Source organism: Sinocyclocheilus anshuiensis, unplaced genomic scaffold (assembly GCF_001515605.1).
Source record: "Sinocyclocheilus anshuiensis isolate Anshui unplaced genomic scaffold, SAMN03320099.WGS_v1.1 scaffold504, whole genome shotgun sequence".
Classification (NCBI taxonomy): Eukaryota; Metazoa; Chordata; class Actinopteri; order Cypriniformes; family Cyprinidae; genus Sinocyclocheilus; species Sinocyclocheilus anshuiensis.
The window spans coordinates 368,861-380,019 of NW_015555727.1; the positions used below are offsets into that span (position 1 = coordinate 368,861).

The 11,159-nt window shown below is 35.2% G+C and overlaps 1 protein-coding gene across 1 annotated transcript in view; it reads left to right on the plus strand.

Moving 5' to 3' along the window:
* The window catches only part of LOC107672685 (target of Myb protein 1-like), a 15,276-nt gene extending 5,900 nt beyond the window's left edge, over window positions 1-9,376 (plus strand). Inside the window, exons 8-17 of the mRNA XM_016465992.1 lie at window positions 2,414-2,530; window positions 2,668-2,801; window positions 4,286-4,325; window positions 4,420-4,543; window positions 4,649-4,700; window positions 5,655-5,721; window positions 5,920-5,988; window positions 6,438-6,497; window positions 7,356-7,386; window positions 8,749-9,376. Of these exons, the coding sequence (XP_016321478.1) occupies window positions 2,414-2,530; window positions 2,668-2,801; window positions 4,286-4,325; window positions 4,420-4,543; window positions 4,649-4,700; window positions 5,655-5,721; window positions 5,920-5,988; window positions 6,438-6,497; window positions 7,356-7,386; window positions 8,749-8,843 (789 nt within the window). The 3' untranslated portion in view covers window positions 8,844-9,376. The remainder of the gene's footprint in view (window positions 1-2,413; window positions 2,531-2,667; window positions 2,802-4,285; window positions 4,326-4,419; window positions 4,544-4,648; window positions 4,701-5,654; window positions 5,722-5,919; window positions 5,989-6,437; window positions 6,498-7,355; window positions 7,387-8,748) is intronic.
* Window positions 9,377-11,159: the final 1,783 nt, after the last annotated feature.

Here is an 11,159-nt window from a genome sequence, read left to right on the forward strand (position 1 = left end):
AGCAGGACTCAATTTAGATTTACATTAAATATTGAATATTATTTAATACTTAATATTTAAATAGCAATTTGTATACATACGGTACATGATAGTCATTGCACAATTAACCCCCAAAAGTGTGAGTAGTACATTAGTACTATTTAAGCAATATATTTTTGAAATGGTGAGTTTAATATTTGTATTTAATCATTTATATTTAAATTGTAATTTGCATGTGATATTACATGATATAATGATCATGGCAAAAGTAACCCCCATAATCGCTTTGGGTACATGTGTATATATACGTGTGTGTAACATTCATTTTTTATGAGTTATATTTTTATATTTGATATTTATGAATTGTTTTGATAAATCTAAAATTATTTGAATAAATATTATAACTATTAAAAATGTTTGTGATTATTATTTTGCATATTACATGTAATGATGCTCCTCACAAAATTAACACCTAATAGGGTGAGACTTAAAGAATGTTAAACATTTTTAGTACCAATTCATATTACAGTAAGATTCAATTTGTTACCATGAAATGACAGTTAACTGTTTTTTCCAGCATTTATTAATTATTAATAGGACATTTAAAAATTAACATGGATTCAGATTAATATTAACTATACTTTAAAAAAATTACTTAATATACATCATTAATGTTTGTTCATAGTGCATGAACTAATGTTAAGTTATACATCTTTAAATATCAAAAATGTGATTAAATGTCAAATTTAGCATTAACCATGGTAAATAAATTTATTTTTATTTTATTTACCTTTATTTAACCAGGAAATTAAAAACTCTTGAGATTTAAAATCTCATTTACAAAGAGGGTCCTGGCCAAGATAGGCAGCACATTTAGTTACACATAAAACAAAATACATTCGTTTACATACACAGAAACATACACAAATCACTCAAAACATTTACAATCAGGTGACTCTACAATTAGATCCTTTAAAATACATTTAAAATCATTTAGTGATACCAGCTCTTTTAAGCATAACTTATCTTGTAGTCGATTCCAATCAAATGGAGCAGCATAACTAAATGCCCGTTTGCCCATATTAGTACAAACTTTAGGGATGCTTAAAAGATAATAGTCTTGTGAGCGAAGACCATAATTCTTTACACCTTTTTGTAAAAATATTCTGCGCCCACTTTAGGCTTCAAAACGCTCGTCGGAAGTCTGCGGGTTACGTCACGGACACTACGTCCATGTTTTTATACAATCTATGGTTGTATCTGCCCAGATACGTAACATATCCAACTTTGTGAGTAAACTGCATTTAAATGAACAATCCCAAGACCAGTCCTTGATTTAAAATCAGCAGGTGTGTTAAAACTTGTGACAACATCAGGACCTGGATTCGGTTGAACATTTCCAGAAATCAAAAGTAACAGTACAATGAGCGCCCTCTGCAGTCTAGATTTCTTGGATAATTTTTCCTCCTTTAAGGTCCTCAAAGAAACAAGAGAACTACCTGGAGTAACAACAAAATTTTCTTGCACAATCATGATTCTGGCAAACCTTATCAAGTGCACAGAATTTAAGCAACTAAATAAAAAAGAAAATAGTGGAGCACCACTCGTTATGTTTTCTAGCGTGCCCTTTTTCGAACAGTTATTAACTGAGCGTGTAGAACCTACACGGAATTGTTCTATTCCGTGAAAACCTCCACTGCAGCTCGTCATAAAGAAGAAAATAAATAATACAAAAAGGAATGATGCCATTTTTTTTTTACTTATTCCTGATCTTAACCCAATATGTTGATGAAAAATTAAAAATGAAAAATGTCCAGTATAATCCCAGAAAACTCTCCCGAAGCAGTTTCAAATGCTGATGATATAATTGTATCTCATGAAGTTTCCGGGGTTGAAGACTTTTGAAACGATACTGCAAGATGGATAAACCAAATTTTAAAAACCACCCTGAACAGTATCATCATATCTTATTTAGCGTAGATAAAATAGCAAAAGCACTTTCCTTTATCCAGTAAGGTGCAGTACTCATCAAGGCCAAACAATCTCACATCATGGATCCGAATTAGGGAAACGCTCCAGAAGATCCAAAGCCCGTCTTTGTAATCCCTTAAGGTACCATACTCTTCAAGGCCAAAAGAGATCACATCATAGATCCAGTTGAGAAAAGAGCCACTTCAGAAAGTCCAAAATCTGAGAAGGTCCCTTGTTCAATTTCTAAAACCATTTGAATTTTTCTTTTCTATCTAAAAGTAGAGTCTTAAAATTAATAAAACAAACGAAAACAATACAAAATTAGACAACCACATGTTCAACAAACACGACAAAAAGACATGCCGCCATCTTGGAATGTACCAATATTCTGAAATGATGTAAAATGATTGTCTTTATGACTGTATTATTGAATACTGCTGGTTCAAGTGTGTTTGTGTTCCAGATGAAAACATTGAAGACTGAACTGGAGGTGGTGCGTAATAATATATCAGTGATGTCAGACATGATGAGTCAGATGGAGCCTGCGAGTCTTGAGCCATCAGACACAGAGCTGCTACAGGTTACAATCAAACACGGCCACAAATACACACCCTTACTTTCTTCTCTCAGCATGTACACACTCATCCTCCAGTCATGATTTTAGGCCTATAAATGTGAAGGACTGTTGCTGTTTCTCTTCTCTCTGCCGGTCAGTAGCAGCTCTACTCCATGACCAAAGATATGCAAGGCCGGATGGTGGAGCTCATACCCAGACTGAGCGATGAGAAGCTTACAGAGCAGCTACTCTGTGCCAATGACGACGTTAACACCACGTTTGCACAGTATCACAGGTTAGAGGCAAATTGCCTTGATGATATGATGTTTGTGAACATGCTATGAATAATTCATCTATGAATGTTCGTTTCAAGGTGTAAATGTGTCATAAAAATGGTAAAGAAGTATCTTTTTTCTTTATTTATAATACTAAAACTAGATAAAATACACATCAAAGTTGTTAAGGCAAACAGTTCCATCATAGAGTTCAATATGTGTTTTCCTTGCTTGTCTCACAGAATCTCACATGCTATAAACAAATTATGAATGAACAGACGTCCCCATTTTCCAGGGACAGTCCTGGTTTTTAGTGTCCTGTCCATGACCTGATCTGTTCCTGGACATGTCCCTGGTTTTCAGCACATTCAAAACACCCACAAAATAATACACTCCAAAAAATCCAGACTGAAAGAGCCTGCTGGTTACCAAAGCAATTGTGTAGTTATTATTTTCACTAATAGAGGGCGCTGTGAACTACACTGATTGCTTGGTTGCTCTAATTTCGACCTGAAGAATTCAACCTGGACAAGAGGTTTCATCGATTATATAGTTTCAATGTAGTTTTAATGTAGCCATATTCATATTAAATTGAAGTAATACTGTTTGTATGTACTAAATAACAGGACCGGAACAGTGTGCGGAATTGCTTTGCACACAATTTTACATGTTCAGAAAGTTGACAAACACACATCTTAGTTATACCGAGTGGGTGGAAATTAATAGATAAAAACTAAAGTTATACCTGCAGCAATTACATATGCAGAAAGCACATACTTTGTGATCAAAATAAGCCTAAAATTCAAAATAATATGCTTATTTATGGGGTAGTAAAGCTACAATTCAAAAAGCATAAACATTTGAAAAGATGAAAAAGTTGAAATGACTCTACAGTATATTCAGTTTGTGAAAATTTAAATATCAAGTAGTTTTTAAATGCAACAATTGTTGAAAATGTATTTAACGTTTATTTATCGATGTGCTTTTGTCAAGTCATAATTGTTATACAACTGTTTTGATCTGTTTGCTATTTGCCATAGTTACTATTTAGCGTAATACTTTATCTTTCTTTATATGGCACAAATAGTAATAGTAGTATGCTATTCCAAACCCATTTAAAAACTATATTTCCCTGATTACCAAGACAGTTGACTTCCTAACCTCAGATGCTCTCTTTATCTGCAATTTACTCAGTGTACTGCCACCCTGTGGACAACAAAATCATGGGACTTGGGAAGGTTATGGAAATAAATAAAATCCTAAACATTCATGGGCATCAAAAATAAATCTAATACAAATGTTTTTATTCAGTTAAAAATGCTCTTTGTGGGTGCTTAAAAGTAGTTAAGTTAGCATGAAAAACTGGAGAAGTCATGAAGATTAATTCACTGAATGATGTGGAACCCTGTAATGTCACAGCGTTTAGATGTCATCTCACTTCAAGTTAGTTGATTTAATAACACATCTCATCAGTGTTACCTAACTTCTCTTTTTTTTTTTTTAGATTTGAAAGACATCTCAATAGACAGAGCAGTGCACAATCTGTAAGAATTCATAAATTTGATATTAAATGCACTATAATGACTATATGTTGTCTTTATTTGATTCATTCATTCATAATTCATTGTTGTATTTCAGAATCCAGCTAACACAAATCTTATTGATTTGGGAACTTCAAACCAATCAAAGGCAGCCAATGGTGCGCATAGCACAATCAGCCAATCAGCAGTCACCACACTATCCAATCAGATGGCAGGACTGAGTAAGCTCCGCTTTTGCTTATATTTCTGAATCATTTACACTCACATTTTATTCTAATATTAATCTTCAGTTATTAATGCATTGTTTGTTGCGTGATTTGCTACAGGCACAACAGCTGATGATTTAAAACTAAGGAAAAGCAGCTCATCACAAAAAAGGTAAGAATTTAAGGAATAGTCCACTCAAGAATGAAAATTTGCTGAATATGTACTCACACTCAGGCCACCCAGAGTTCAACCAGAGTTTGCTTCTTCATCAGAACAGATTTGGAGAAATGTATCATTACCTGTACATCACTTGCTCTCCAATGGATCCTCTGCAGTGAATGGGTGCCGTCAGAATGAGAGTCCAAACAGCTGATAAAAACAGCATGACTCCAGTCCATCAGCTGATGTCTTGTGAAGTGAAAAGCATATTTAGAACTGTTTCACTGTTTTGTAAGAGCCTGATCGGTGCATATTTCTCTTGTGATTCAGACAAGGTGACTTATTCACTGAAAAAAAATATATTGTGATTAGAGGGCTCATACTGTAGGTTAAGAAAGTCTTGATTGATTTGTTTCTTACAAACATTTGATGGACTGAAGGGGTGTGGATTACTTGTGGATTATTGTGATGTTTTTATCAGCTGTTTGGTCTCTCATTCTGACGGCACCCATTCACTGCAGAGGATCCATTGGTGAGCAACAAATTACGGTGTAATGATACACTTCTCCAAATCTGATCTGATGAAGAAACAAACTCATCTACATCTTGGATGGTCCTCAAGTTTGAATTTCATTTTGCTTATTTTGCATGATTTCAGGCATTCATTCTTAAAAATAAAGGTTTGAAAAGGGGGTTTTCAGATTGATTCCATAAAAGAACCATTTTTGGTTCCTCAAAGAACTTTTCAGTTCTTTAAAACGATGAACTTTTTCCACTATACAGAACCTTTTGTGCCGTGGAAAGGTTCCATTGATGTTAAAGGTTCTTCATGGAACCACAGATGCTAGTAAAGAACCTTTATTTTTTAAAGTGTTGATTGTGTTCAAAGCATAATGTTGCAGTACAGCAACACCAAATTGTAATACTTGATCTTTACATGACATATTTTGTGTGATTTATTACCAGTCCGGAATGCTCTGCAGGTCCAGAGGGACTTGCAGCCACTCAAAGAGAGCGACAGGACACTGGAGTGGTAAGTGTCTCTGAATTATTTAGTCCTGCAGAAAGGATATCATGTTTGAAATAGAGCGATCAATTAGCATCTCATTGTATTACGAGAGAGCAGCATTCAATAATGAATGTAACACAATTCAAGATGTTTCTGTGTGTTGTTTTCACCTGCCATTGGATACATGTCCATCATTTAAAACGGTTGTATGTCTATGTTAAGGATCACAGCCTAGACTCCACCTCCCTCGGCAGCTCGCCTCAGTTTCATTGGATGCTTGAAAAGGGAATGGTGGGTCTGATTGGCTGATAAAACAGTCGGCCTCCAGTGTGACGTGCTATTGGTCAAGCTGGGATCTTTTTTCTTTTAGCATGTCAAAGTTTTTTTCTCATTTGGTGAATAAGTGTCCGCTGTCTTGCTTCTGAGTTGCCCGCATGATTTGAGGAGCTTCATTATCTTTATTTGCTTAAGGTTCTGTGGGAATTTTGGTGTTGTTTAGCTCATTCTGTGTTTCAGGCCTGGATGCTGAGTGATCCATAGCTCCTCAGTGCCTTATTTTATGGCGTTGCCAAATTTCAAAACAACTAACTTTCCATCCTCAGAATTGAAGCATATTGATTCTTCCTTTACACTTTAAAGCACTGAGAAGCAGGAAGCTTGTTTGAGATGGGTGTGGTTTGTAACAGATTATATTGCTTTATTATGCTAACGTGAAGTACATTTTTTCCTCCTGCTGTCAGATTCCTGTCAATCAGGGTGAAGTGATGGATGACATTGAACAATGGCTGGACGTAGATGATGTAAGTGACACATTTTTAGATCTCTAACTGGGTGCTAAGCATTGGAATTGTGAGGAATATAACCGTTCTAGCTCTAATTCCGATTCTACTCAACGATTCTGATTGCTTTGCAAATTCAAATTCTTCCCCCTCAAATAATTGGTCATATAACAGTGACACTATTCATGTTTTAAAACAGCTTTACAAATATCAAAACCCACTTATAAAACTACAGTGCAGAAGTTTGAAATTAATACTTTTATTTACACAATAAGTTGCTAGTAAAGACATGTTAGAAAAGATTTCTATTTCAAATAAATGCTGTTCTTGTCAGTGTCAGTTTCCACAAAAATATGAAGCAGCACAACTGTATTCACATTGATAATGATGTTTCTCCAGCAAAAAATCAGCAAGATTAGAAAGATTTCTGAAGGATCATGTGAAAATTCAGCTTTACCATCACAAGAATAAGTAATATTTTAAAATATATTCAAATAGAAAAGTTATTTTAAATTATAATAATATTTTACAATATTACTGTATTTTTTTAATAAAATAAATGCAGCCTTGGGGACCATACATTTTTTCAAAAACAGTAGTGTATACGAATATGTATAACTATGAACTGTCATATGAACCAGTCAGTAATTACTCAAGTCTTATTATAAACTAGTGAACATTGAACATGACAAAAGTAATGATTAGCAGTTCAGTAAATAAAGAAAAGGAATGAAGTTTACTGAAACTTGCACAATAAGACATTTTATGAAGAATAAGACATTATTCAATATAAGTGGGTACATTTGGAATTCATGTCATCTTAAAACATTGTTTATTGTATCTCATAAGTGTATTTTTGTGTTTGATATTTTGTGACAGGAAGATGATTCTGAAGGAGTGACTAGTGAAGGTAACCCTTCTTAATATGGCTATTATGATAATGCTTTCCGCTAGTACTTTTAGCACCTTTTAACACATTTAATCTGAGGTCGATTTAAATTGGTATCAAAAATGTGGAAAAAGCTTCAGTCCTTCTGTGCCATATGCTAAAATTATAGTTGCATGCTCACTTATCTATTCTTCTGCATATAAGACATCAGTGGCCAACATTTACGCTTTTTAGAGAATCTAATCGCATTCTGTCAGTCTTCTGTATGATCCAGTCTTCCTGTTGTAAGAGTGTCAGTCTGTGTAGCTCATTTCTGATCTGCCGGATGTCCTGACGTAGTCACCTTCGTGACAAACACGTAATCTTCCACGTTTCACTAGTCACGCAGTCTGTTACTCAGCTTGTGGTTTCATTACATTCGCTGTACCCTCTTGTTAAGCTTTTTTTGTGGTCTTTAAAAGACGCCTATATTTTTCACACTTGCAGGTACTTTCCAAAATGAGAGTTCCTCAATTAATTTTCATTAATAGACAAGGGGGAGCTACCGACTAATTGCTGTCATGACATAAATGTTCACATTATTATTAGCTTTTTTCCTATTATTTTTAATTTAATTAAAAAATTGTATTTGACCTTTTTATGCTTTATTAACTTTTCACTAAACTCACAAACCCCCTTCAGTTCATTTACGAATCCGTTTGGGAAACCTTGACGTAAATGTAATGTTTAATGTACTTCTTGTTAATAACAATGAATGGAATATATTTTCTTACTCTTTGTATTTTTATATCAATATGGTACAAGATTATCCTATTTAAATCAATGTGATAAAATAATTGTTTCAAAAGTAATCGAAAAGTAGTCTGATTACATTACCTAAAATGTGTAATGTAATGGATTACATTACTAATTAAATTTTTTGTCACGAGTAACGGATTACAATTTGTAAGTAATCTACCCAGCTCTTTTTTGTCAAGGTCTGCGTGCATAAACGGCACTTGGCTTTACGTTGTCAGACAAAATTGCTCAGTCCTTTCACAAATGCGTTTGAAAGTATGTCAGAAACAGAACGGGGCATCAGTTTTACTGTCTGCGACTCATCACAGATGTTCTATTTGCTTTTGCTGCTTGTGTCCAGTGCAGACGCTTTCGAATTTTAAGTGGTTTTGTGCCAACATGCTTACGGTGACAAACATTTGTTTTCCGCAGGCCACATTGAGGAACTGACTAGGGTTCTTGTAGCACATTCGAAAACATTTCTTAGGCTATTTCATATGCTATTTTTTGCCGTATGTCTAATATTCAGCAATATTTTAGTAAATCAAACCACATTTCTTACAACAGCAGACTAATTTCAGTGTCTCATTTCTGTCTCACCCTCAGAGTTTGATAAGTTCTTAGCGGAAAGAGCGAAAGCAGCAGAGCGTCTTCCTTCAGTAAAAGCATCACAGCACGACCCCGGCCGCTCACAACTGTAGTTTGATTTTCTCTACAAAACCCTGTTCATAACTTCCAACATTTGTATTTCAGTTGATTAACCATGTGCTCACTTTTCACTTTATTTATAGTATTTTTGGTTGATTTCTAACCATGTAATGTGTTTATCAAACTTTGTAAGACTAAAAAATAAGTGCGGATTTTGGAGATGTTTCATATTACACTAATTTTGTTTTTGCAGATGTGTAACCTCATGAAATATTTGTATAACCAGATATTAATTTCTTCAGTAAAGTCTACTGTAGCGGTAATTTTCTTTCATCTTTTCATGGAGAAAGGCTCCATGGTGATGCATTTTATCGATCTTTATTAAAGATCTTGATTGTTGAGGTTAAAGCCATTGTATGTATATACACTAAATATATTGTATTAGGCTGTTTTGAAGGAAAGAGGTGGATTTTACAGAGAGAAATTTTGTGGGTTTACATTTCTTTCTCACCAGTTTTCAATTTACAGTTCTGGAAAATGTGCTAAATGTGCTTTAGAAATAAATAAACTTGAAAATTACAATGAATGTGGTTTGTCTGCAGGCTGTGTAATATGTACAAACTTATAGTTTGTTGAGGTTATGTTAAAATACATTCAATCAAATTTGGCGTTTGAAAATCTTTTTTTATTTTTTTACTTGGCACTGCACTACTTTAAGATGTTTAAACACAGTACACAAAGACCAAATACAAAAACGACCCTGTTCAAAGTGTTCATAGGCTTGATTCTTAATACTGTGTCATTACCTGGATGATTCATGACTGTTTTTATGTTTCATGATAAACTTGTGACCTAAACTCTATGTACTGTTGTTTTTACTGTTAATCTCCAAGTAGTGAAGCGTTGCAGTTAGTTATGATATTCTGTCTCTTCTGTAACTTCTACTTGTATAAACTATAGTATACATAACTTGAGACAAGCCTGTTAAAATACTTCATGCTCGATTGCCTATACGGCACACATTCTAGTGCAATATAAATAAACACAGCAAAATGGATTTAGATCATTTAAGTTTATTAGTTCACAACATAACACATTCAGGCTGTGTGATAACAGCAACATGTTGCGCTATGAAACAAAAATAATATATACCACATATCACAGTATTGTATTCATATATCTCTTTTTGTACACTAAATACACTAATATTACCTTAAAGGGGTCCTATTATGCTCTTTTACAAAGTCTTGATTTTGTTTTGGGGGTGTACTAGAACAGGCTCTCATACTAGGTTGTTCGAAAAACACATTATTTTTCACATATTTTACATTATTACAACACCTCTCTCCCCAGTCTGGCATGAGCGGCTTGAATAGTTCCTGTATCAAATGAAGGCCCGCCTTCTGAAAGACGAAATGTGCTGTGATTGGTTAGCTGGGCCAGTGTGTGTTGTGATTGGTTAGCTGGGCCAGTGTGTGTTGTGATTGGTTAGCTGGGCCAGTGTGTGTTGTGATTGGTTAGCTGGGCCAGTGTGTGTTGTGATTGGTTAGCTGGGCCAGTGTGTGTTGTGATTGGTTAGCTGGGCCAGTGTGTGTTGTGATTGGTTAGCTGGGCCAGTGTGTGTTGTGATTGGTTAGCTGGGCCAGTGTGTGTTGTGATTGGTTAGCTGGGCCAGTGTGTGTTGTGATTGGTTAGCTGGGCCAGTGTGTGTTGTGATTGGTTAGCTGGGCCAGTGTGTGTTGTGATTGGTTAGCTGGGCCAGTGTGTGTTGTGATTGGTTAGCTGGGCCAGTGTGTGTTGTGATTGGTTAGCTGGGCCAGTGTGTGTTGTGATTGGTTAGCTGGGCCAGTGTGTGTGTTGTGACCGCATTCGGCACCTGGTCGGGAAATGTCACGCCCCTTACCATAGCCACCTGCCAGCTTCAGTGTAAATATTGCATCAATATCAAATCAATTTGAGTGCAATTTAAACCCGGATGATTGTAACCACTCTAAGTGAAAGCTAGCGTGTCTCCGACATAGTGATAACACTCGTTGCATTCTCTAGTGAAGCTCAACCAGGTCTCGTCTCATTCGTCGATATTGGTGATATCACAAATCCCGGAAAATATGCGTTGTAGTCCAAACGAGTCGCAGGGCTCTACGCTACAACTTCATACAAACAGTGCTTGTCAACTTTTCTTTACAAAAAACAAAAGCAAAAGGCGGCACAATTTAGCAAAAACCTTTAGGACAGGGTTTGTCAACTGATCAAATCCACCCAAACTACTTAATGCCTTCAGTTTCACTAGAAAACTATAAGCAGGTGAGTTTACTACTGTGTAACAAAAGATATGAGAATTGTCTAAGTGGGGTTTTGTGGCCATACAG